The sequence below is a fragment of the Eucalyptus grandis genome, chromosome 10 (genome assembly GCF_016545825.1).
Source record: "Eucalyptus grandis isolate ANBG69807.140 chromosome 10, ASM1654582v1, whole genome shotgun sequence".
Taxonomy (NCBI): domain Eukaryota; kingdom Viridiplantae; phylum Streptophyta; class Magnoliopsida; order Myrtales; family Myrtaceae; genus Eucalyptus; species Eucalyptus grandis.
Window position 1 is genome coordinate 35,100,917 of NC_052621.1, and position 27,856 is coordinate 35,128,772.

The following is a 27,856-nucleotide window of genomic DNA, read 5'->3' on the forward strand; positions in this document are numbered from 1 at the left end:
ACCCAGCCTATCAATACATTTTCTAAGACAGCAACAAGTATTAGAACAGGGATGGAGAGCGCACGCACAGATGATTTCCTCTGTTTTACCCATCAAACCGCAACCGGTTTTCACCATCCACCAATCTCAACCATGAACATGGCTTTTCTATTCATCCCTTGCATCCCCCAATCGCAGCTAACTAACCCTAACCCCACATGCAACACCCAGCGAGCCAAATCGGGGACGGAAGACCACGAAACAGCCCACTTGCCTGGATACTTCGCCGATGGGAAGGGAAAGGAGACGTCGGACGCTAAGCTTCACAGCCGGCGTCGAATCCTTGATCAGAACCGAGCAGCAACGATCTGCTACTTGATGATGGCGCTGGTCGTGAGGGGCTGAGATGGGTGGGTTCGGTGGAGACGAACAAAAGCGAGAGGAAAAGAAAGGAAGGTGTCTCGGTAGAGAAGACGCGGATGGGTTTGTTCGCTTGAGAGAGAGAGAGAGAAAGATGCGTGTAATTCCCCCTCTTTTCTTCAACACACGGATGCTACGTGGGTAGAGCAAACAAGCGCTTCGAATTTTCTTTTCTGTTTTTTTTTTTTGATTTATTTTTCTAGGTTATTACTATTCTATTTATTATTTACATATATACCTATACATATATATATATATATATATATGTATATGTATAAAATCTTTAATATGCTCAATCTACTACTATTGAAATTTTTTTTTTGGGCGTCACAAATTCTTCCCCTCTTAGGAAATTCCGTCCTCGAAATTATATACTAACTAAATAAATGTGGGTATCGTTGACGAATTTCTTCTTCTCTTTCCCATGTCGCTTCTTCAAGGCCATGATGTCGCCATAACACTTTAACTAATGGAATCACTTTTGTCCTTAACACTTGCTCTCTTCGTCTCAAAATTTGCACCGGTTCTTCTGTATAATTCACGTTTTGATCCACCTCAATGGTCTCATAGTCCAATACATGAGTAGGGTCGGGATGATATTTTCTTAGCATGGAAACATGAAACACGTCATGTATGCCTGCTAACTTTGGGGGTAATGCTAACCTATAGGCTACTTCCCCAATCCTATCAAGTATTTCAAACGGTCCAATAAAACGAGGACTCAATTTGCCCTTTCTACCAAATCTCGACACGCCTTTAACCGGTGGGACTTTGAGAAAAACTTTATCTCCCACAACAAATTCCAAAGGTCTTCTGCGTTTGTCTGCATAGCTTTTCTGCGTCGACTTTGGGCAGTCCTTAGTCGCTCCCTAATAGTTTTCACAGCATCTACGTGACTTGGACTAATTCCGGCCCGCTTAATCTTCGCCGCCTACCTCATTCCAGCATACCGGAGTTCTACAAGCTCTCCCATACAAAGGCCTCAAATGGGGCAACTCCAATACTTTGTTGAAAACTATTATACGCAAATTCCGCCAAAGGTAATTTTTCATCCCAGTTTCCTTTAAAATCCAACACACATGGGCTCTTAGCATGTCTTCCAAAATTTGGATTACCCTTTCGATTGTCCGTCGCTCCGAGGATGAAAGGTTGTACTAAACCGGAGCTTAGTTCCTAAAGCAACTTGTAAGCTCTGCCAAAGTTTTGAGGTAAATCTTGGGTCTCGATCAGAAGTGATAGTCACGGGAACACCGTGTAGATGGACAATTTGTCTCACATATATTTCTGCGTACTTATCAATCGAATAATCTGTTCGAACTGCTATAAAGTGAGCAGATTTGGTCAAACAATCCACTACTACCCATATCGAATCATATCCAGTAGAGGTCCTTGGGAGTCCCTGCACAAAGTCCATAGTAACATGCTCCCATTTCCATTTCGGGAATATCTAGGGGTTTCAATAGTCCAAAGCAGGCTTTTGATGTTCAGCTTTCACTTGTTGACAAGTCGACATTGAGAAACAAATCTAGCGATGTCATTTTTCATACCATTCCACCAGTAGTGTTGCCTCAAATTTCGGTACATTTTTGTACCTCCGGGATGGATGCTATAAGCACTCTTATGTGCCTCTGACAATATCTCCCTCCTAAGTTCCTTATCTTTTGGCACACAAAGACGTCCTCGATATCTCGACAATTCCGTCTTCGATAACCGAAATCCCTCCTTACTTCCACTTTGCACTTCATCCCGAATTTTTAGGTCTCGGGTCCGACTGTTGTAGGATTTGTATTCTTTGAATCACCCGCGGTTCGATTCTCAACATTGCTAATACACCTGAAAGATGATCTACCTCTAATCTAAATTCGGAGTTGGCAACAGTCTCTAAAAGATTCCATTCTTTCACCCTTAAATGTGTCATACTCGCAGCTGACTTACGACTAAGGGCATCTGCTACCTTATTAGCTTTCCCTGGATGGTACACTATCTCACAATCATAATCCTTAAATAACTCCATCCATCTTCTTTGCCTCATATTTAGCTCCTTTTGCGAAAATAAATATTTCAAACTTTTATGGTCGGTGTAAATTTCAAATTTCTCCCCATATAAATAATGTCTCCAGATTTTTAATGCGAGGATAATCGCAGCCAACTCTAAATCATGGGTAGGATAGTTCTTTTCATAAGGTTTCAGTTGTCTCGATGCATAAGCTATGACCTTTCCATGTTGCATCAAGACACAACCGAGTCCTTGGTGGGAAGCATCACTATACACCGTGAATCCACCAGATCCCGAAGGTAGAGTTAAAATCGGTGCCGAAGTCAATCTTCTTTTAAGTTCCTGAAAACTTTGTTCACACTTATCATTCCATTCAAATTTCACACTCTTCTTAGTTAAGTGGGTTAAGGGACTTGCAAGTCGTGCGAATCCTTCTATAAACCTTCGATAATACCCTGCAAGCCCTAAGAAACTCCGAATCTCCGTCGGTGTAGTGGGTCTTGGCCATTCAACTACGGTCTCAATCTTCACTGGGTCCACTGTTAATCCTTTTTCCGACACCACATGACCCAAAAATGCTACTTGGTCTAACCAGAATTCACATTTACTAAATTTGGCATATAATTTGTTTTCTCTAAGGGTCTGTAGTACGATTCGTAGGTGTTCCTTGTGCTCTTCTGACCCTTTTGAATATACCAAAATGTCATCTATAAAAACAATCACAAATTGATCTAGATAAGATATAAATATCCTATTCATTAGATCCATGAAAGCAGCAGTGCATTGGTCGGACCAAAGGGCATAACTAGAAATTCATAATGCCCATACCGAGTCCTAAAAGCTGTTTTGGGGACGTCTTCCTCTCTAACTCTTAATTGATGGTATCCAGACCTCAAATCAATTTTTGAAAAGACCGAACTACCAGCTAGTTGATCAAATAGATCATCAATCCTTGGTAGAGGGTATTTATTCTTAACTGTAACTTGGTTCAATTTCCTATAATCAATGCAAAGATGCATTGATCCATCATTCTTTTTCACAAACAGGACTGGTGCCCCCCATGGAGATACACTCGGTCTTATAAATCCTTTATCCAATAATTCTTGCAGCTGGATTTTTAGTTCCTTCAATTCTGTCAAAGACATCCGATATGGAGCTTTTGATACAGGTACCGTCCCTGGAAGTATTTCAATAGCAAACTCAACCTCTCTATCTGGGGGTAATCCAGGGAGTTCTTTCCGAAATACATCAGGAAATTCACGTACTACACTAATTTCCTCTAGTTTCGCCTCTTCCTTTTCTTGATCCTTAACCATTGCTAAATATCCTTGACATCCCCCATCTAAGAGTCTATGTGCTTCCATTGCCGAAATAAAAGTCATAGAGTGAGTCAGTTTGTTTCCCAGGAACTCATAATGAGGTTCGTCAGAGGGGTTAAACTGAATCCTTTTTCTATAACAATCTACAATGGCTCGTTGCTTACTAAGCCAGTCCATGCCTATAATGGTGTCATAGTCATACATACCTATTTCTACCAAATCGATAGAATGTGTCCTTCCCCCTATTGAGATTTCACAATTTTCACAAACTAATGTAGACAATACTTCATCCCTTAATGGTGTGGAAACATAGAGAGGTGTTACAAGAGGTGTCACTTCTAGATTATGTAATCGCCTATATCTTTCAGCAATGAAGGAATGAGTCGCGCCCGGATCAAATAATGCATAAGCCTTTTGATCATTCAAGGAAATCGTACCTGTGATAACAGTCTCGGAAGCTTCCGCTTCCTCCTGAGTCATTGCATACACTTTTCCTTTTGCTGGCGGTCTTTGCGTCTTTCCAGGTGGAAGTGTTCCCCTCGGGCGTGGCAGCATATGATTCAACTGATTATTGTTGGCTTGTTGTCTCCCTTGGGGACATTCTCTTTTGAAATGACCCTCCTGTCCACACTTATAACATCTCAAGGAATCGAGGCAAGGCCCTAGTCCATGTCGCTGGTTACATCGTGGACATAGGTTGTTCTGAAATATAGTCCGATTCACGTATTGTCCTTTACTTGTCCCTCCAGAACTTCCATAAGCGGGCCTCTTCTTGGAACTCCAAGGTGTATCCCGAGATGGAAAAGGTCGCTTGCCGCTACGCACATCCCTTGTGGCTCCTTGCAGCCCCGATCTGACCTTTTCCTTATCCTCCATCTCTTCTCTAATAAGTTCTTGCTCGACCCACTAGGCTCGAGCATACCCTTCATTATAGTCCCTTATATCCAAAGGCACTAACTGCTTCCTAATATTAGTCCTTAGACCATTCAGAAACCTCTTTGCTTTATCCTCGGGATCCTCAATCAACTTAGGAGCATATCTAGAAAGTTCTGAAAATTTTGCCTCATATTGATCCACAGTTAGTCCCCCTTGACTCAATTAGACAAACTCAGTTATCTTTCGATCCTTCGCACACTCAGAAAAATGTTTCTTGTAGAAAGCTTTCACGAACTCATCCCATACCATTTCCGTACCTGCTGGAAATATGGTATTCTTTGATGCTCTCCACCAATATATGGCGTTTCCCTCCAACTGATATTCAGTAAGTGTCATCTTGTCTTGGTCATTGCAACCAAGCAATTTGAAAATTCTTTCCATACTATCAATCCACTGCTCCGCATCCTCAGGACGTCCTATTCCCGAGAATTTTGGTGGTTTTAATTTTAGGAACCGCTCTACCGGGCCCCCGGGTGCGATGCTCCGCCGTAAGTGGCTGTTGGGGTGGCAGCAGAGGTGGTTGTTGCGATGGAATTTGGGCTTGTCTTTCCACCAAATTCCCCAAAGATACCAAAGCTTGCAACACATCCTCCATCCTCGGCCCTGTCCCTGATGCAGCCGCCCCTGACTCAGTCGCTTCTCTCCTCGATGGAGATGAGCTCCTTGATCGCACCATCTTTTCCTAACTTTCTGCACATTACCCACATTAGGGGTTAGAGATTTATGCTATTAACTAAAAGTAACGTAATATTCTCACGTTACTCAAACCGCACAGTCATAAGACTAACTGCTCAAAGCAATAATTGTCCCTATTTACACGGACAATCATGTCTAAAAACTTAAGTACACTAGTGTTCATCTAAAATCCTAAACCTTATCACTCCAACTAAAAACCAAGCTCTGATACCACTCAATGTGACAACCAGGATCTCATATACCTTGATTTCATTCAATAATTATTTATACTTCATGAATTATATGAAATGAATAAATAGATTCCAATCAAGCGAGGACATAAGGAACTGAGTTACTCGGCTCTATTTGTTATAAACTTGGTTCCTTCATTTACACGTGGGGAAGATGAGATTGAGAGGGGAATCTCTACAAAAAAACACCATATACTACAAACACTAACTATTCCGCCTCTCATTTGTTATGTACATGTTGTTAAACAACTAAAACCAAAAATCCTCCCACACGTTCGGCACCTCTCTACATCTCCTACTCGCAGACTACCACCCTGCCCCGGCCCATCATCATACAGCTGCAAGGGTCCCACCAACCGTCCATCAACCCGAGCGTAAAGGGCCACGAAGACCATGTAAGCCGGTCCCGTAGGCTCCTCGTGTCTATTGTCAAACACGAGGTGCATTTGACAAACACAACTTCCGGGAAATGGTGGTCCGGGAAGTCCTCTTGCCGCCAAACAAAGTCGGCGGGGAGCCGTAGAGGATGGTCGTCATGGCAGCAGCGGGGTAGGCGGTGCAATCGACATCTTCTACTATAAAGAAACAACAAATTAACAAGTGTGAGTTTTTAAAATAAAACTCAGCAAGTGAGCGGTTAGTCCTAACTTGGATTGGCAAAAAAAAAAAAAAAAAAAAAAAACAGTGCAAATAAGTAAACAAAACATCAAGTTATTGACTCCACAGAAACCCAGCTACAACCATCACCCAGGGGGAGACGACACTCCACCCCGAACCCCCTCGCACCCAACCTGGCATCACGAGGTCCCCCGAGAAGCTGTTCAACTCTTCTCAGACCTCTGAGAGAACACCATTACTTCTTTCCATCCTCTCCAGGCATCCCGACACCCGGGGTCTCACATTAGCTCAATAGCCAATCATACATTCATAGTTCCCCCTTGTTACAGCACCAACAATCTCAGCCAAATAAGGATCCAATACAAAAGACAACCACTAACACATATACTCAGATCAAGAAATCTATGAACAAAAGGAGCAGTATTATTTGCAGACATAAAAAGTACATCAATCCTTATCAGAATATTACGAAATTTTGACACGTTATTGATAAGATCTAAAGGAACAAATCTCAAGAAGAACTCTAAGTCAGATTCCATAGGCACAGAGGGTAAAACTTCAATTTTCTTCCTACCCAACATTCTGTAAAATTCCAGATTTCACATTTTTGTAGGAAAATTATTTCGAGGGTCATACTTTGTTCGTTTTTCTCTGAATTTTGAATATGTTATTCATGAAGATGTGCTCTAAAACTTTCATCAAGGGTTCGAAATCAAATTGTGGTCAGATAATTACAGAAAATTAAAACGTCGACTGAGGTCACACTGATTTTCACAAACACAGGTCATTAGTTCACAAAACTCCTCCTATCATTATGCTCTCTGTCCATACACACGGTACACCTTACCACAGCATGATTATCGCCAAGATTCCTCATGGTCAGAATCTCAAATTCATTTGGTTTTACTTGCAAGTTCAAAAATCCAGCACTCACACTTCATGAAATTCGGAATCCAGCACATGCACCTTATCCACAACCAGATTTTCTTGATCTAACACCCTCCTACATATCAAAGACTCCACATACAGCTCAAGAGAAATTTTGAAGCTACACTCCCAACTTCCAGATTTTCAAAGATTGGTTTGTGCAAAGATTTATAATTTTGGAAGGTACCAAAAGTATTTTCTTTTCCTTTTTAAATCATTGATAAGGGTGCCTCGGTAAGTAAAATTTCGGCAAGGGTCGGGAGGTTTTTCCAAATCAGTTTATAGTCAGATTTTGTTCAAAAGACAATAACAATTTCAAAAACTCCTGTGGTAAACCGAGATATCAACCCGACCTTCCCTGGTTTGGACAGCTTGATACACAATTCGAAAATATTGAAAGCATCGTGAAATTTTTAAGACACTTGAAGCTAGTACCATAGTAAATAAAGTTTCAGAACACAAGTCAGGAGGTTTTTCCTTTCCAAATCCAAAACAATGGCTGAATTCTCCAAGATTTCTTAGTTGCCAAAATCTGTTTTGGTTAAAATTCAAAGAAATCAAACACATGCCTGAGAAATCCAACCATTTCATCTATCCTTCAACTTCACAACAATCTCAGTTGCTCAATAATCCGTCACTCAACATCAAAATCCAATCACCCAGCCTATCAATACATTTTCTAAGACAGCAACAGATTAGAACAGGGATGGAGAGCGCACGCACAGATGATTTCCTCTGTTTTACCCATCAAACCGCAACCGGTTTTCACCATCCACCAATCTCAACCATGAACATGGCTTTTCTATTCATCCCTTGCATCCCCCAATCGCAGCTAACTAACCCTAACCCCACATGCAACACCCAAGCGAGCCAAATCAGGGACGGAAGACCACGAAACAGCCCACTTGCCTGGATACTTCGCCGATGGGAAGGGAAAGGAGACGTCGGACGCTAAGCTTCACAGCCGGCGTCGAATCCTTGATCGAACCGAGCAACAACGATCCGCTACTTGATGATGGCGCTGGTCGTGAGGGGCCGAGATGGGTGGGTTCGGTGGAGACGAACAAAAGCGAGAGGAAAAGAAAGGAAGGTGTCTCGGTAGAGAAGACGCGGATGGGTTTGTTCGCTTGAGAGAGAGAGAGAAAAGATGCGTGTAATTCCCCCTCTTTTCTTCAACACACTGGATGCTACGTGGGTAGAGCAAACAAGCGCTTCGAATTTTCTTTTCTTTTTTTTTTTTTGATTTATTTTTCTAGGTTATTACTATTCTATTTATTATTTACATATATACCTATATATATATATATATATATATATATATGTATATGTATATGTATAAAATCTTTAATATGCTCAATCTACTACTATTGAAATTTTTGGGCGTCACACACTGCATCCTCAAAAGTTTTGATATTTTCATTATGGGTCAGGTACACCTTCATATGCTCCCAACTCGAGGTAAGGAACGGATCACCTGTTTGCACTTGCTGCTCATCGCTGAGGACATGGCCAGCATCTTTCAGCTCATTTATCATGTTTGACATCTTTCTAAGATGTTGCTTCATGGTCTGACCATGAGGCTTCTTATATGAGTCAAACCTAATAGTGAGCTGTCTCAGTCTGGTCACCGAAGTATGACTAAATCTTGCTGCCAATGACTCCCACATTTCTTTGGCATTGTCAAAACGCCTAAACTCTCGCATGATGTCATTTTCCATACTGCTCAGCAACGTGATGCGAGTAAGAGAGTTCTTTCTTTTCCATGTAGCAAAAGCTTCCTTATCTCTCTTGTGCTGTGCAATGTTTCATTCTTCAGGTTCTACCATGGTCAAGTTAAGAGCTTCAAGTGCCTCTTGCTCTTCCAGCACATATTGGATTTTCATGTGCCATATCTCATAGTTGTCACCATTAAGCTTTTCACCTTTGTTCAGCTCAGCAACTATGCTCTTTGTGGCTGAAGCCATTGATCTGAACACATCAGACATATATGCACGAATTAGTTAATGCCTATCATTTATGCATCCTTTTTTTACGACCCATCATATTAATAAACAATTTCAAGTAAGGTTTCAGAATCAAAAGGTCACTAAATTTCCAATCATCCTCCAAAAATCCTAACTTAAAACTATCATTAATATAATTGTCTTATACAAAATAAATTCTATGAAGTTACAAAAACTTCTATAATTACCCACAGTAACCAGCAATAACAGAAAGCAAATAATAATTGGCATCCAATAAAACAATAATGCTTTCACATAATACAACTAACATATCGGTTGCTACATCAACAACTATCAGGTAGTAAACATTACATAAGATATCCATAAAGCACACTAAACTAAGATCAGCCAATACATCTAACACCAAGTCAGCACACGAACTGGGAAATATCCTCTTTTGTTCAATTTCTTGATCTTTTCTCTTGTAACAATTCTATAATAATCATCTACAAAATCCATCATAATTTTCTTATATGAAGCAGCTCTGTTGACATCTCGTATGCGATTCAACACTCCTTGCCATTCAGGTGAAAGGGTGTTCATGAAAAATCGCACTATCTCTAACTGTGGCATAGGACGACCATTCCATATGACCTTTTGAATTTTCCTGTTGACTTCAAGGACGTGATCAATTAAGTCACCACTCTTCCATTGATGATCAGTAAGCTCAGCTATCAGCTTAGAAAGCCTTTCCTTTTGTTCATCGGTAATTGCGCGAATAGGTGTGTGCAACCTGAGGGGAGGCATAGTTCCTGCAACAAATGCAGAACTGTTCCTGCAACAAATGCAGAATAAATAAGGGATCACATATAATCCACATAGACTTAATTGAAAAAGAAACACATTCTTTTTCTCTCTTTTTTTTCCCGGTCAACGGTCGTCGGTCAACGGTCAATGGTTAAGTCGTCGGACCGGTCGGACCGGTTGGGCCGGTCGGACGAACCGACCGCACGTGTTGCGCGCATGTGCGGGATGACATCATGTAGACGTTGCCGGCACGTGCCGCACGCGTGCCAGGCGTCCGCGGGTCGGGTCGGGTCGGGTCGGGTCGCCAGCCGGTGACTACTTGGCCAACCGTCGTCGGCGCTGACGTCATCGATGAGGTCAGCAGGCGTCGGTTCGCCGCTGGCGTCGCGCACGTGCCGGTTCGCCGACCGGCGTATGGCGCCCATGTGCAGTGGCTTCTGGCCACTCGTGTGGGCGCGTGCGACGTCGCCAGGCGGCGCATGACATGTCGTCGAACTTGTCTCAACGAGCCCTTTCACCCTATGCTTTCAGAAATTGATTTTGACTTACAGAAACTCGAAAAAATGGACGAACAGTGCTCGAGTGTTGGGATTTTGTGCCCCGATCCATGTCGGCCGATTATATTCGCAAAAATTCAATCAAAAAACATGAAAGGGGTCGGGAAAACATGAACTCGAGCTCTGATACCAATGTTGGGATTAACGGATCCCCAAAAACTGGATTCAACATTAAATCGAACCCCTAAAACGAATGCGGAAGACAAGCCCAGGAAAATCACGTATCATCGATCCTAAAGCACACCACGGATTCGAGCGTACCTTGTTAGCCATAGATTAAACACCGACGCCGACGTGAGGAAGAGAATTTGGCCCTATTCGGTTTAATGACGCCAAATCGTGGTTGAAGGGAAGAAAAACGTTGCCGAAGCCTTACTGTTTTCCTTTTTGGGAGAGAGAGAGAGAGAGATGGGAGAGGGAGATGTACGTACGTTCTTATTTCCAAAAGGTGCGTTCTCCCTCTCTCTCATCCCTTTTATATGTCCCTCCATCCACGGGCCCTATTCCTGTGGGCCGGGCTTTTAGGTCCAACATGGGTGGACGGGCCTTAAACCCATAATTAATAAAACCATCAGGTGCATTTAGAATCTGCTTTGGAAATGGGATTTGGGTGTCCAAAGCCCATTTAGCCAAATATTGAGTATTTGGTAAAAATTTTGAAACTTATATTGAGGAAATGTTAGCCTTTGAAAGGCTGAAAGCTCAAGGTGTCATGGGCCTTAGCATTTTCAGAAGTCCCCCATGGTTTACTGTTCATCTTCTTCTTTGTTCGCATGGCATGATTGTGCATTGTTGGTTAGTGACGGGCTAGAGAAAGGCCGGTGAGGTTGCGGTTATCTTGGCGATCATCGCTAGCTAGTCGCGGGACCTCGGCAAGTCACGGCAACTAATCGCGAGTCCCATCGCAGTGACCTAGATTGACCTTGCAGCGATCCAGATCTAGGTCACTAGTGGTCGCACGAATAGGCAGCCCTCGTCGAGGTCGCGTGACCCAAATTTGTGTAGTGGCCACGTGACTTGTGAGCATTCACCGTGTCCTCATTGTGAACCAAATTTAGGTTGCTACTACCTCCATGAAGGGTTGCCTTAGGTCGCGCAACTAGGCGGCCCTCACCGAGGGTCACTCGACCCAAACGGCCCTTGTCGGTTATCTTTGGGGCTACTTGAGGTTTTGCAACCTCAAATGTTAGCTGCTGGCGACAGATTTCAATTGTTGGCGGTGCTTGCCCTTATCAATCAATTTTTTTTATTTTTCTTTTGACGAATTTTTTTTTTAATCACAAAAGTTCTTTGTAAATTCTTACAAAAAAAAAAGTTCTTTGTAAATACAATCTCTTCAAAACACTATTTTGCTCAAAGATTCTTCACAATGGATTTTCAAATTATAATTTGACAAACACAATTTACATTTTGGAAAACTCAATTAATTTAAAATCCTTTACATTTTCCCAAAGGCTTTTCCCAAAAGTCTAACTAAACGCACCTTAATGGCCTCTACTACAGTATTTGCGTTGCTTAGATGGTAATTAATAAACAAATCATAATTTTTCAGAAGCTCTATTCATCTCCTCCGCCTCATATTTAGTTCTTTCTAACTAAAAGTGCACTTCAGCCTATTTTGATCTATAAAGACGTCCCACAAGCCTTATATACAATGCATTCTTAAGGAAAAAATGAGCACCATCGAATCAATTAAGTTGAATTAAATTGACTAGGCTACTATGAAGGTTTTCGAGTAAGGCTAAGAGTCTATTTGATAATCATCATTTTTTTTTTTTTTCTTTTGTTCCCCTCATAATAGAAAAAGAATAGAATCCCGTTTAGTAATGTGAAGAATAAAAAATGACTAGGGAGTAGATTTCAAACAGAAACGAAAAATAAAAAAATATACTTTTTTTCCTTGGAACAAAAATAGAAAAAAACTATTTTTGAAATAAATTATTCCCAAAAACATAAATATTACTAAATACACGCTTGTTAGTCAATGTAAATTATTCTTATTATTGACAATTATTTATATCCAAACATTTTTATGAGTGGTGAAAATAGTTTCAATTCGTTCATTTTTGCAAGCGATCCGATATAACCGATCATGTTTAAGAAGAAATTTTCCAAACCATCTAATTTTTCCACGAAACAAAACGCAGCCTAACCAAATAAAATTATTCGCTATTCATCTACTCCGTTGAATGCGGCGGACCAAATTTTCTCGAGCTTTAACGGTTCGGATGGACCGAAAGTAAACGGGGTCGACCATAATTACTAAAATTACGATCGGACCACAAAATGTCGGAACCAGAACCAGCACTTCTTGTCCGAGCATGCCAGTTCGCACTGCCACCAGCAACGCTCTCCCTCTTCACCGCGCAGCGCCGGCCGCCTCCAGAGCCGCCGCGATGGCGAGGAAGCGCGGCCTCCGCGCCACCACCGTCGTCTTCTTCGGCCTCCTCTCCCTCGCCGCCTTCGGGGCCTTCGTCCCGGCCCTCGCCCCTCTCCCTTCCCTCTCCTCTCCCCACCCTTCGCTCCCCAGGAAGGTACAATTTCGCTGCTTCGAAATTGCGTAGTTTTTGGGACTTAGTCGTCGTGCCTGATCTGTTCGAGCCGCCATCGGCGGATTCGATCGGTTCGAGCTGCCTTCGATGGATTCGATCGTTTGTTAGTGTCGCGTGTTCAGCGTTCGGCGCGTGATCGACCGTCTGGAGTGACTTAAACTGTCCGTTTTAGTCGCTTTTGTTTTTGTTGTGTCGGCTTTTCTGCGTTTGGAATTCAAGGCAATGCCGACTTTTAATGCTGCTGATCAGTGTGTCGGCTGTAGAAATTTACTTGTCATCGGACCGTAATGTAGCTGTTCGTTCTGTTTCATCGATGCTAGCATACGTTGATAGTTTCTGCTTTCGAGTATTTGACTTATTTTAAGAGGACTTTCGCTTGTCGGAGCTGCCTTAAGCTGCACGTTCCTGCTTCTTTGTGTCCGCTTTTCTAGATCATGTTCACCAATTGAAAAAAGCGATTTTTCAATGTGATTGCAGTTTAATCTTTGGTTTATTCTGCTCCTTCATAATGTACATCTTACTTTCGTTGAGACTAGTTGCCTTTGATTGTAAATCGCTGTTGTTGCGTGGTTGAAGTTTGGTTGTGTTACTTCTGTACCTGAGTCTGATTGCAATTTACTTTAATCAGTCCAGTAGTCGGAAATTTGAGATCAACAGTGACAAGTTCTGGAAAGATGGCTCTCCCTTTCAGATAATTGGTGGTGATGTTCACTATTTCCGGGTGCTTCCGGAGGTATTTTCTTTTCTTTCCTTTAGTTTTTCTTCTTACTCATGTGGTTAGATTGCAATGGTTTTTTGTGACAATTGTTATATATGCTTTTTGTACAAATACTGACAAATAGTGCTCCTTTCTATGCGGAGATGCACCTTTTTAAGAAGTGAAACTGTGTTATATTAGCCATATCTGAAGCAATATTACTGCATGCAGTAGTGCATCTAATTTAGGCTAGAAGGGGAACTTTGAACTCGAGATTGTTTTAGAAGATGACTTTCTGCTCCATCAGGAAGCAATAAAAACTAGAGCTCCATGACCTGACAAATTCAGGGAGCCCCTCACTGAAGGACTTGTTTACATCTTAATATAATTCAGCATCTTATTTCAATGCTGACTAGATGGATTCTTTGTTTGAAGCAACATTGCCCACTTTCATTTAACAAATTGATTACACTTGGGAATTTATGGCAAATGCAGTATTGGGAAGACAGATTGTTGAGAGCAAAAGCCCTGGGTTTGAACACTATCCAGACATATGTTCCTTGGAATCTGCATGAACCGAAACCAGGCGAGACAGTCTTTGAGGGAATTGCAGATATAATATCTTTTCTCAACTTGTGCAAGAAGCTTGATCTCTTGGTTATGCTTCGAGTAGGCCCTTATATATGTGCAGGTGAGGGCCAGAATCTTCTTATAGGTGCTTTAAAACTCGTTAATCTACATTGAAGTGTTTGCTGCCCTTCTCTTGACTCTGAAGTGGACATTGGATTGACGTGGCCTTATTAAGCCATGGCATGCTTTCAGCATATTTAACCCATAACTGTCATTCCATTTTGGACCTTGGCGATCAGTGTCTCTTTTGTTACAAGAGTAGGTCATGAGTTATACCTATTTGATTTCGTGCACAAGTAAATGGAGGTAACATTTTAGCAAAAAAAATCGTGGAAGTAGGACACTGTCTTTTTTTCTCTTCTTGTTTCTGTGGAGCTGTGAAGAGTTTCAATTGCTAACCTTAGACAGTTTATTTGGACATAACAGGATTTTGTCTGTTCTAAGTCCAGTGAGATATAAAATGTGACATCTCTAATTCATGGTGAACTTGTAGACCTTTGTTCATTTGATTTTCAAAATACATCATTTGGGACTGTCTCGACTGGTGAATTCTCAGTTGTTTCCTTTTATGGATGAGATGAACTTTATGTCTCTGCGTAGGGCTGACTTGCATCTGTGTTTTCTATTTTTTTGCGGCCAAAAAATATGTGGTGCATATTTCCTCGAATAATTCATCTACTGAATCTGTTCTACTATGTAGGACTCTTACGGATTAAACATCATTTGCATGATTGAGTCTGAGACTGCGCTACCCATTGTGTAAATTATGTCATCCTCATTTCCATGTCTTGTTTCTTTTATCCTCATCACTTCTATTATTTTTTATTTTTTGCTCTTTGATAGGACATTTGTGCAAATGGCAGATCTAGTTATTCCTTTGGGTCTGTGCTATTCCTTTATTTCTATGTCATATACATGCATTGAATAGCTTGTGTCTCATGTTCTCCACTAAATTAGGGCAATACTCTTAGCTGCTGTCCTCATACTCTCAACGAAGTAATACTTGACTTTTAGCACTTAATTAAGCATACCTTGTTGGCTAACAGGTATTTCTGTGCAATTCCAGTCTTAAGTGTTGGAAATGCTCTAAGACCATGACTTCATGCATTCTTTTAGCTTGCACAATAAATTTAGGTAGCACGTGTGCTTTAATCTCCTATTCTTTGTGAAGAGTCAATTCTAGAGAGCATAGTTGGTTCAACAGAGCAAAGGTGGTTTCTGACTCATTCTTTAATTTTTATGTGCTTGTTGTTAGAAAAGCATGATTATTAATATATACATACTCTGGATTCCAAATGCTCCTGTTTTCTGACTTCCTTACCATAGCAGCTTTGCATGTTAAATTTGTAATGGAGATTGCTAAGTCTCATCCATTGTAATTCAATATATGGCTCATCTTCGGATATGTTGTCATGTTCGAAGTCTCTTTCTATGCAAGAACAAGCAAGTATGACCCTCTTTTTATTGGCAATAGGAGATGATTACATTCATTGAAAAAAGTAAATTTTAGACTTCCAATTGGAGCGGCGGAATACAATTCTTCGAAATAAACATGATTTCTTAACACTGCTTGCTGTTGCAATAGGGGCGCTAGTGTTTCCTTAGACGCATTAATTAGCAATATCTGCGATATGATGGCATTCCAATTTTCCTTGCTTCCCCATTTATATGGTGAAATAACCCTGATGGGTACATATTGATGCAGAGTGGGATTTTGGGGGCTTCCCTTACTGGCTACTTGCCATAAAACCAGCGCTTACGTTAAGATCATCTGATCCTGCATTTGTCAAGTTGGTATGTGTTCCTACTCTATTTGTCAATAATCAAGAATTGTTGTGCTTCATGATACTGGATCATTGTGGGATTGCATAATTGTTCTAGAAAAGCTCTTTGATGTGTTTTGGATTCCTAAGGAGATTATGGTCATTTTCAGGCTCCATTTGACTGATAGATATATCTCTGCATTTGGCTTTCCTGTTTTGTCATGTTCAGAGACGTAAGAAACATGGCTAGCTTAGCTTCCACTTTTATAGATATAAGAAAGATGGATTGCTTTTCTTACTTCTTTTTGTGTGTTGATGCTCTCATATTTTTTTCTCTTAAGAAATTTTTCGGTGCCATATTTTGATGGTACCCAAGCTTTTCAACATCCATCTTAGTCCAGAGAATTCCTAAATTTTTCTCATCTATATAGGTGCTCGCTTTAAATACGGACAAATTGTCTCACCCTTTGCATACTGTTAATGGCCAGCCTATGTGAATCAAGGCTCTTCCAAAAGGAGCTATTAATCTGTGCTGATGAATCGTGTTTTGGAATGTTCCCATTTGTTTCTTTAGATGGAACATCATTTAGTATCTTGTTTAGTTATACTAAGAAATTCAAAGTTTGGGAGTAATTCTCAAACTGTAATAAAATGGATTAGAGAGGTCTTAAGCACAAAAAAGCAAGTTGCTGGGACTCTCTTGCACACTGCATGGATTTGGAAGCATTTGTAACTACAAAATATAAGGACCACCCTCTTTAAGGTCCTAAATCACTTGCTGCATGCAATTAGAATGTCAATTGAAAAATAGTAATCAGATGGAAGCCTCATGAAAATCGAGTAAAATTTCAGCTGATGCCGCATCACTTTTGGAGTGGAAAATTTGTTGGAATTTGCTTGCTTTTCATGTCTATGAGGGAAACTTTGTACCTGTCAGTATTATAAGTTGAAATCTTGCTGTGGATGCAATTATGGGTGAAGCAAGGGTGCTATATTGTGGTATCAAAGTGGGAGGAGGAAACTGGAATAGGCCGAAATGGGTAATAAGTAGTGCCTAGCAACCTATAAGTGGATTATTTAGCCATGACGATGTTTCTCCAAAAATGTTCATTTTGGATGAGCTGAGAGGAGGGCTGCTGACCCAGGGGTTGGTTGAGTGGTTGATCGATTGGTTTGGATGTGATAGATTTCGTTTTGTGTTCAAATCACAATGTTTCCACTTACAGTAACTTAGTGGTCATGCTCCTGCCCTGTGGGTGGTCTTATATGAATGAACGTGGATCCAGTGGTTTGTGTGCGTCCATAAGGGTTAATCACACTGAAAGGTTTGGATGTCCCGTGTTATTTAAAAAGAAAAAAAAAGTGGAGAGCTAATGAATGACGTAATTGACAGATATAATAACGTGGTGACCGATTAGAATGTAGACTTGGAGGCTGTACATGTGACTCTTTTCTGGAAAAGAATCATTTCATTCAGTAGTATTGGAGGGAGTTAGGATACAGGATGGGCATGTGGAATATAATGAATTGAAGTTCTAATAGTTTCATAGGTCCTACTTGTGGTGAAGAATTAAAATAGAAATTAGAAGGTGAGAGTCATTATTTGTTTGGTTGGCCTATAAACTCTGGAATGGTAAGGACTTTTTGGTGTAAACATATTTTCATTGGTTTTCTTGAATGTTCTATCATATCTCAGTCAAAATGCACTGCAAACCACATTTTTAACCGCATACCTATTCTCAAGTGATTATTGGTAAATTTCGAGTTCTCACAGGTTGAACAGTGGTGGAGCATCCTACTTCCGAAGGTTTCTTCTCTTCTTTATGCAAATGGTGGCCCTATAATAATGGTTCAGGTATAATATAAAATAGTGTTCTTGTTTGCTTTTGCTAACTACTATGTTAGGTTTCTTCTTAGGAAATACAAGATTGCCAGTGTTGGAGTGACTAGAATTGCTTCTTGGCTTGGAATTTGGGGCATTTACTTATTCTGAAAAGAAGTAGAGTCATTAGTGAAACCAAAATACTTGAACAAACCAACGAAGTAATCCCATCTCCATTTTTACTTTTAACTGAGGAGAACACTTTTTCTTTTTGTTTAAAAGTTACTTATAATGATTGTCTTGGGGTCACATTGTCCTTCCGCCATCAGTAGATTCATTAAGATATCTAAACTCACTTCTTTTTTTCCTTGCCGATGCCTGTCTGTATGACTGTTAGCACACGTGCAAAGGACTGCAGCAGTTCTGATGCATTTCAAAATTTCTTTGAACTTGAAAGGCTGTACTATATGTTTTCACTGTTCTGTTTATTTGAGTATGAACATCATGGCTGGATCTTGTGAGCATGATATTTCTCCAATTTTCCATTGTACTTTTGATGCTTTGGAGCATTATGTGGTTTATGAGAGAAATTTGTGTTGAATTTGTTGTCAAGAATATCTGGTCTGAAGATGTTAGACACACGTAGTCTCAGGACTATACTTACTTCTGAAGCATTTTGGCTTTTCATATATAATAACTCCTGTTCTTTTAGGTGGGTTATTGACTCGGTAATAAATGATTGTTTTGACAGATTGAAAATGAATATGGCTCATATGGAGACGATAAAACTTATCTTCGTCACCTTGTGAAATTGGCTCGGGGATACCTAGGCAATGAAGTAATCCTGTGAGAAGCTCTATATTTGGCAAATTCAATTTCACTGTAGGATTAGATGTATGGTCAACCTCATTATTTTGGCAAAGTGATAGGAATTGTGGATGTATCTGTGAAGAAATCTAGTTTTTCTTATATCACCTAAAACTTGCGTCTTGCGTTCATAGAATATGGAAGACGCTAGGTGTGACATTATTTTATTCTCTCATCCTCCAGAATTCTTATTCTCATGCTGCAGGTACACTACGGATGGAGGTTCTAAGGAAACTCTTCAGAAAGGAACAGTTGGAGGAGAAGATGTTTTCTCAGGTGAATTCATTGTTCATGTGTGTTTTGTGGATTTAGAGAGGCATTGGACTTCCCAGTTTTGTGTAGTTTCCTTGTGTTCATTGCCTTTAGGATATGTTTATCAATAGTTGTTCCTATTGATGCTCCCTAGCATTTAGGCTACTATTCAGTTTCCATCCTTCACGTCTTTTTGAGCAACTTTTTAAATCCAAGTACCATACAATCTTCTCACCTCAATTTTCTGATATTAGCTGTGGATTTTGATACTGGTGCTGAGGCTTGGCCTATATTCAACTTGCAAAAGCAGTTCAATGCCCCAGGAAAATCACCACCTCTTGCGGCGTGGGTATCTTATTATATCTAAGTACAAATCTTCAAATTAGTCTAAGTGATAGTTCTGGATCACTGGTTCAATTGTTAATATTTCCTTGTTTCAGGGAGTTTTACACTGGTTGGCTCACACACTGGGGCGAGAAGCTTGCTCAGACAGATGCTGAATTTACTGCGGCTGCACTGGAAAAGATTTTATCAAGAAATGGGTCTGCCGTGCTCTATGTATGCCAATATTATTTTGTCTTCCTTCATATTTGAAGATCGCAAATAACTGTCGTCATTTCATCTCTTTGAGCTTCTAGATGGCACATGGTGGAACAAATTTTGGGTTCTACAATGGAGCAAACACTGGCGGGAGCGAGTCCGAGTATAAGCCTGACCTTACTTCTTATGACTATGTGAGGAAGAATTTATCTTTTTATTTTTTGTCATCTGACACAGCCAATGGTTCCTGTTGTAAGCGTAAAAGTGATTATCTTCTTTCAGGATGCACCTATTAAAGAATCTGGTGATGTGGACAATCCAAAATATAAAGGTAACATACTTAGGGCTATACTCTCTTGAAGCTTTTCCTTATCATATTACCCTAGGAACTGCTTCTGTTTTTGAGCCAATGTTTTTCCATGCTCCAAAAGTGACTGTAGAAGGTTTGAATGTTGAGATGCTGCTCATGTAGTGTTATCCTGCATATTTGAAGTCATGATATTCATCTAAAGAACAGTAGTCGTGGTGGAAATCTGCATTGAGAAATAGGTCTGGTATGGTTGTAGCGTTTGTCATGATCTTTGGCTCCTTGATACAGCTACTACGATATGGAGTAAGTGGTGCATGCGGATGGTTTTAAGAATTATGCAAAGAGATTAACTTGTTGTCTCCGGCCTTTTCAGTGTAGAGCTCATTAATCATTCTTTCTCCCTTTCTCTTTGTTAGAGTATAAGGGTAAAATAGTCTTTAGGAGCCTTAGGGTTTATTTTATGTATATATATAGAACATTACTGAATAGGAAATTGCACTTTTCTCTCACACTCTTGATATATAAACTGCGATCAAACTATGATTGGGAATTTGGGATGGCCTCTACTTGTTTAATTTTTTCTCTTTTTATATCTTGCGGCTCACGCTCCTTTTTTTAGCGGGAAACACCTGAAGCTTTAAAAATGTTCAAATGTTCATTATTTTTATAAATGTTAACAACAATAAATTTTGGCAGGAAAGCAAAAAGTACTTTTTGCTTCTAAAATGTTTAAAAGAATGCGTGTTCTGTACTTGTGATTGTAAAACATCATGTGCAAAATTTCATTCTGGATTTGTTTCAGCTATTAGGCAGGTTGTCGAGCAGTATTCTATAGTGCCTCTTCCTTCAGTACCTTACAACAATGCAAAGACAAGCTATGGAAGGATTCAGCTACAAAGAACCTCTTTTCTTTTTGATTTACTAAATGTTCTAGGTCCTCATGATGTTGTCGAATCTGAAAGCCCCTTGTCGATGGAGTTAGTTGGCCAGGTTCGTATATATTACGTAGATTTGGCGGTTATTGTGAGCTATTGAAATTTAAAGGTTTGCTTAATAATGAAAGTAGCTAAATATGCCTTTTCTGTTCAGATGTTTGGATTCTTAATATACGCAACTAAATTTGCTTCAACGGACAATGGGAGTATGCTTACCATACCCAAGGTAACCTTTTGCAATATATGTTGAAAGCATGGGGGAAACAATATCTTGGTTCAAATGCATTATTAGACTCTGTAGAACATTTATCTTGTAAGTGATCTCTTTTTGGCCTCTGAGCTTCGCTAGATACAATTGACCATCTCTTCATCTTATGTTTTTATCTTATGGTTTACTGATAGAAGAGAAGATGTTTGATAGATGTCCATTGACAATATGTGATGTTCTCTCACTACCCCAGCTTCAATATGCAATATTGCAATGTCACCCCTGTTCCAATATTGTAGGCTCCCCTTAATCATGGGGTTTAAGAGAGAATCCAAATAAATATTGTGCCGAGTGATATACATTCTTTGAGATAAAAGAAGACACATAATTTCTGAAAATTGCAGGTGCATGATAGAGGTCAGGTGTTCGTGTCATGTGCTTCGCGAAAGGACAGACCGTTATATGCTGGTGCTATTGAAAGATGGTCAAATAAACCACTTCATCTTCCAGTTACCAAATGTGCATCAAGAATCAACTTATATGTCTTGGTATGTGATTTTAGCTCCTCTTTGGTATGCTGTTACTGCTGGTATATCTCATCAAATTCCTCAAGCAAATACAATCTATTTTTGTCAAATAATGCTTTGTCTTCTGTGAGGTGAGATTTTTGCAGTGGCTTGTAAGATGCGCTTTGCATGTCAATGTGATCGTTAAGCTTTGAGTGCAAAAATCTTTTGCAGTAGTTGGCAGCGTACTTGAAATTTTAGATGGCACTGCATTGGTTTCTGGTTAATCCAAGTCCCCCATGGTTTATTCTCATTACTTTGTTTGAATCGACTGTAGAGAAAGAATTAATCTGAGGCTAAATGCTTGAAATGCATTTTAAATTGTACACAAAGTTTATCATAGCTTGACCCCTTCAGAAAATAGGTCATCCAACATTTTATACACATGCAAATATGCTTGTTTTAGGCAGAGTACCATGTACATGTATTCAAAAGAACGTCACTTAGTTGTTCAGGGACACCATTGTAGCTGCACGTAACATTTGTATTTGATCCTACTTGCTTCACTTTGAAGATTCAACCTCTTCCATGCACTAAACGTCTGCTGGGTATTACCTTGTTCAGGAGTAGTAGTTGAGATTGGTGGTTTCAATGAACATGGTAATTTAACTTATTGAAGCAAGACCACAGTGACATGAAGTTCTAAGTATTTCTTTTGTTTCGCTTTTCAATGAGTTCTGCTGTAATAGGTGCAGTGTATTGGAAATATTCTTGTTCACCTTCATTCCAAAACTAATGCAGTTGTTATGCTTATAGGTTGAGAACATGGGTCGAGTAAATTATGGATCCTACATGTTTGACATGAAGGTAATTATATTTATGAAAATTGAGATGATGTTTGTTATGTTTGCCCCTTGTTGGCATGGTTGAACATGATTTGAAACAAAGTCAGTTTGTTTTAATGCTCAAGCGTAGATCTAGAATTAGTCAAGATATAGATACGTACTTTGAGTATACTTGAAACTTCAAAGTGATAAAATTGTTGCTGAAGGTTTTTAATTCAATCTTTGCAATTATCTTATACATTGTATATGAAATATTGGAGAGCTATAGTACTCAAATTGAATATCCAACTTGGTAATATGTGGAACATTGTTCAATGTGCTGAACCACTCCTGTAGATTCTCAGTCAGTTTTGTCAATGCTAATTATTGCTTAACATTTTTAGATAGGAACAACTTCTTTGCGGGCTTCGCAATTTCAGTAAACTTCCTCCATTTCCTAAAAATAAGGCATGTTTCTACTACCTTCTATATAGGGCATCTGTGGAGTGTGCCAACAATTGCAATAATTGTTGGAGATACTTCAATAAATATATTTGCAACTACACTTTTACGGAATGTCATCAAACTCTGACAGCCCCTAGATTTTACCTTCCTGGTCTCTTTTTCTGGTGTTTGTGGTTATAAGATTCTTAATAAGGATGATAATTGTGTTCCAACATCTGCCATATGGCTCGCATGATTCTCTCTGGAGATCCTCATCAAAGCTTCCGCATGACAGCTAACTGCACACTTGCTTTTGATGAAACGTACTTGATTTCATTAGAATGTGTTACTTCATTCACACATGGAACACTTCTTGTCCTTTCCTTTATGCTTTTATGAAAGGTTCATCTCTCTCTGTCCGTCTTTGTCTTGACAGGGTATTCTCTCTTCTGTTTACCTAAATGGAAGAGTTCTGCTTGGGTGGAAAATGTTCTCAATTCCTTTGCACAACCTGAATGAGGCAACCACAATCAATTCTGTTGTTCAGGTCAGACATTCAGGAATCATGAGAGTTCTATCCAACAGAAGTATCAATAAATCTGGTATGTTCTTGTAAAATCTTCGAAGCACTGTCATGCCTGTTCTATCAACTTCATGGTTATTTGCACCTTTTATTTGTGGTTTTCACTTTTAAGACCATGTTTCATTGCATTTTACATCATTCTACTGATCTAATATCAACAAACATCTTTGGTTCTGTTTCTTTTCTGTAGATGGTGAAACAAGAGAACCTGCCTTTTATGCTGGCAGTTTCCATGTCAATGAAGTTGCCCAAATTAAAGACACATTCATTTCTTTCCAAGGATGGGGTAAAGGAGTTGCATATGTTAATGACTTCAATATAGGAAGATTTTGGCCGGTAAAGAGATCTTTTCTCTTTATTCTCAGTTCGATTGAACCTTGCCGAACATGTTCTTCCCTATCTCCTGTAGTACTCATATTCACATAAATTCTTCCTGCAGTCTTTTGGTCCGCAATGTAACCTTTATGTTCCCGCACCTGTCCTTCGAGTTGGGGTAAATTCACTGGTATGACATCCTTCTCAATTTCATGGCACCTTGTGTAGTGCCATTTGTATTTAACTTTAATGTCTCAGAAATTACGAAGTCATCACTGCTGAAACACACATAGCAAGATACTTGTATTATGGAAAACCCTATCAACTGAACTCCCCTAGGTCCTTTTTGTGTTCCTTTTTTAAATCACTCCACTTGAAGCTTTGCTGAAGGTTTTGAAAAGTGAGCATGCAATAAATTTGAATGAGAAAAAAAAATTTGTCCGTGTTAGGCCTTTGATCCATAAAAGCTTGGGAGTTCACAAAAGTCGAATCTTCTTTTGCGTTGAATGCTATGATTATTGTTAGCAGTTAAATGATCTCTCTCTCTCTCTCTCTCATATGAAGAACTATTCTGCTACCTTTGGGCAGGTTGTTCTCGAGTTAGAATCCCCAAAGCCTGATCTTGCCTTGCACTCGGTTGATGAGCCAGACTTCTCTTGTGGTAAATCCAAATCGAGCGTGCATCATCTTTAATCTGCAACTGCATTGACTGCAGTTTCTCGAGACATGGGAATATCAGAAGATTAGAGCTTCATAGTTGAAATTATCATGTTGTGCCAAAATTGGTAAAATGCTCCTATTGTTGACCATTACCAATTCACCACTGAAGTCCGTTCACGGCATAAACCCCGCAAGAGGAGTGATGTTTACGATGGAGAGGACTTGGTCTTGGAATGAAGAGGAAGCACTTTCCAAAGGCGGGAAAAAGTTGCTGCAGCTAATTGACTTATAACTTAGACTAAAAGCAGTGAAGTTCGATTGCTCAACACAGATTGCATCTGCTCTATCCACGTCTGAACGAAATTTGGCAAACACATTCAACAGTTTCTTTAAGAAGAAGCAGAGGATGGAGACTTTGCCATCCCAGTTCTTTTTTTGGGCTGTAAACCATTTGAATGTACAATGCCCAACATTTGTGACGGTCTTGAGGTTGGGTATTTACCTTATAAAATGTGCTCAAAGTTTGCTTTTGACTCATTCATGCAGACCATTCGCTCTTCGTTTAGGTCATTTCTGTTGAATTTGCACGTGCTCGACACGGCTAGTCGGAGTCGGAGAAAAGTTGATCCTGGACTTAGAAATGGTATTTTGGCATGACGTGGTGGACCACATTCTCCCTGCTCGCAGATATATGTACTCGGGATGGTGACTGCACTACAGGCTTGAACGACTTGATTGACAGCTTCAGCATTTTAGACACGCAACAGGACTGTCGATATAAGATATAAAGAGAACTTTGGACTGATCTCTTCCTGCAGAACCGGAACCAATTTTCACCCCAAAAAATGAAATCTTTGCATAGGTTCGTTAGATGATCCAAACGTCAATACCCAAAAAGACCAGATGATGCTAGATCGGCCACCCTTCTGAAATTACCTTTACATGTCCTTGATGCCATGCACGTTCCTCCAACGTCAAAGAATAAAAAAGAATCGCTTTCTATTTCAATAACCTATTTGGAGTACAAGTCAGAACAAATCTTATTTCCAGACTTTTCTCACCATCTTAGTACAAATTTGGCTCGATCCTGGACAAGACCAGCTTTTCTAACAGCTCACATGAGAAACCCCAAAAACGGAAGAAAAGGGAAAACCTCAATGGTGAGTATAATTATCCTACAAACATCTCCTCCCGGCTGCAGAAGCCTAAAAAGGCTTCAGGATTGGCGGGGAGCATCTTTCTGATCCTGCTTAGAGCTCACAGCTGCAGTTGCGGCAGCCGTCACTGCAGCTGCAGCCGCCCCCAACTTTACACCACCTGCGGCCTTCATAACGCCACCTATTTTCGCAAATGCGGCTAACCCCCCAACAAGGATAGCCCTCAATGCAACTGTGGGTTTAACTGCCATGTCTTGGTGCACCTGTCATTTCCAACGTTATTGCATACAAGCGAGAAGTACAAGTACAAATTAAAGAACAATTTCATTTTAGAAAAAGACCGAAGTGTATGATAACACTAGTAAAAAGAACAATTTCAAAAGATAATGAGCCTATGATAACAATAGTAAATTGTGCATTTCCGAAACTGAGAAGAGAACAGGTCCATGATAACAGTGGCACGCTTGCAAAAATAAATATGCAATTACTCCTAAAATCGAGGCATAGAAGTTGCTGGGCCTGAAATACTCATAACTTAAGACCCTCAAGAGCAATGTTTCGTGGTCTACAATCCTAGAATCACCTTTTTTAATCAATTTTGAAATCACACGATCCACATATTAAATCAGTTCTCTTAAGCTGTAAGCGGCACTCCCTACGAACCTCAGTCTATTATTTTAACCAATTTGCTTCTCAAAGAGTCGACATCACTGTTCTTGTGTCACTAAGCAAAACAGATCAATCATGGCGAGTCCATTAAAATGGCAAATCACTGCCCTATATAATAAGAGAGACCTTCAAATCCTAAGCCCACAGTGCACAGAAGACTATAAATCCCTCTCAATTTTGGACACCGACTGTGTTATGACTGCTTGTAAGTAGGCAAAAACAAGTACTTCGATCCTGTCCTTTATTTCTTTTTAAAGCAGGCAACTTAACCATCAGCAACTCCTACTCCGCTAATCCCAGGGTCACTCCCCATTTCATTCGCATAGTCAGGTATAGAGGGGCTTAAATTAAGTTCTATGCAATACAGAGTAGCTTGCACTGCATAAATTGCCAATAATGTAATGAACTAGAGATCACATGAAAGAAAGAGGGGCAATGCTAGGAAGTTTGGCAGTCAACTTGAGGTGAAGAGCACTAGGCATGCCTTATGATCCCAAGAGGAGAGATTTAAGGCAAGTATTATTCCATTTCAAGTTCCCTGTAGCATGTGCTGAAACTTAAATGGTTGAACTAGAAGAGGATCTATTGATGTAAAAGAGCACAACTACGAACCTTCCAGATTTCTAATACCCAGAATCATCCAAGGCAACGCAAGATAACGACTATTAAGATTCACATCGCCCGCACCTTCACAAACCATATCCGAAAAACAACAAACTAAAAAGCATCGTCTTTTTCATAATTTTTCCCAAAGTAGTCTCACCCCATTTACCAGATAGAAACAAAATGTACCAATTCCAACATTTTCAACTCCATCGACACGATCTCCTCCACGATTTTAACTAATTCCATCTCCAAATGCAGTACCAATCACCACTTTCCTCGACAAAGCTCGCGATACCGTTCCTTTTCCCTATCTCCCACCCTAATCCACAGCCCAAGAAAATGCAAATAACAATTTAACCCAGCCAAAAGCAAGACGAATCCGTGCACATTGCCCTACGAATCTCAAATAGACATCCCGGTTCCGATCTCGCGACCGAACCATTTCGCCTCCAACCAACGGGAAACACCGAAAACCAAAACTTGTCAAGTCGCCGACCCCGCGAACTGGCTATCGCCATCGCCGAATCGAAGGCGCTACGCAGAAGCAATCCGGGCTAAACCGAAGCGGACGAGAGAGGCGAGATCAAACCTGACGTCTCGAGAAGAAGAAGAAGAAGAATTCGAAGTCGGTAAGAGTGGATTCGACGCAGAGCGAAAGCAGGGGCTGCTTGTGGTTTCCGCCTCTGTTACATTCATCCCCCGATTTTCGGCCCCTTTTTTTTATCCGTTTTTACTCTGTCATTAATTTTTTTATTATTATTATGTATTTTCGATTTTCGATTTTCGATTTTTGACTTTTGGGGTGTCCGTAGGTTTGTGATTCTCGGCATATCCGATTTTCGAAACGTGGCAAATTTCTCAAATTGCTCCTGAGCGCAGGGACACGCCCAACGCGTATTTCGATTTTTCTTTTTAAAGGTACATAGAAACTGAGAATGCTCTCCAAAGCATCTCTAGCTAAAACCATTATGGGTGCGTTTGGTTCGACATTTAGTTCTCGTTCTCAAAGCGGTGGAGAAAATTCAAAGGTGTTTACCAGGCTTTCGGGTGAAAGCCAACCATTGATGATAAGTTGCTCGCATTTTAAG

At 40.2% G+C, this 27,856-nt stretch overlaps 2 protein-coding genes across 2 annotated transcripts; one reads left to right on the forward strand and one right to left on the reverse strand.

Moving 5' to 3' along the window:
- Positions 1-12,728: 12,728 nt before the first annotated feature.
- On the forward strand, positions 12,729-24,873 carry LOC104424130 (beta-galactosidase 17). Its single transcript, XM_018864186.2, has 19 exons — positions 12,729-12,962; positions 13,609-13,713; positions 14,173-14,368; positions 16,013-16,101; positions 17,845-17,925; positions 18,644-18,738; positions 18,965-19,035; positions 19,266-19,356; positions 19,452-19,569; positions 19,650-19,745; positions 19,834-19,882; positions 20,664-20,851; positions 20,951-21,022; positions 21,409-21,552; positions 22,327-22,377; positions 23,215-23,380; positions 23,552-23,697; positions 23,801-23,866; positions 24,265-24,873. The coding sequence occupies exons 1-19, from the start codon at positions 12,750-12,752 to the stop codon at positions 24,367-24,369; spliced, it is 2,142 nt and encodes a 713-aa protein (XP_018719731.2). The 5' UTR covers positions 12,729-12,749; the 3' UTR covers positions 24,370-24,873.
- A 442-nt stretch (positions 24,874-25,315) lies between these two features.
- On the reverse strand, positions 25,316-27,492 carry LOC104423015. Its single transcript, XM_010035471.3, has 2 exons — positions 27,358-27,492; positions 25,316-25,756 (listed from the first exon to the last, which is right to left on the reverse strand). Exon 2 carries the CDS (start codon positions 25,742-25,744, stop codon positions 25,553-25,555), a length of 192 nt encoding a protein of 63 aa, XP_010033773.2. The 5' UTR covers positions 25,745-25,756; positions 27,358-27,492; the 3' UTR covers positions 25,316-25,552.
- Positions 27,493-27,856: the final 364 nt, after the last annotated feature.

What these genes read in the sequence shown, in the direction of transcription:
- LOC104424130 (XM_018864186.2), top strand. Translation starts at nt 12,750, where the DNA reads ATGCCAGTTCGCACTGCCACCAGCAACGCTCTCCCTCTTCACCGCGCA. An exon ending in CAGAAGTATCAATAAATCTG is followed by an intron (nt 23,381 to 23,551) that starts GTATGTTCTTGT and finishes TCTTTTCTGTAG; the next exon opens with ATGGTGAAACAAGAGAACCT. An exon ending in GAGTTGGGGTAAATTCACTG is followed by an intron (nt 23,867 to 24,264) that starts GTATGACATCCT and finishes ACCTTTGGGCAG; the next exon opens with GTTGTTCTCGAGTTAGAATC.
- LOC104423015 (XM_010035471.3), bottom strand. Translation starts at nt 25,744, where the DNA reads ATGGCAGTTAAACCCACAGTTGCATTGAGGGCTATCCTTGTTGGGGGG.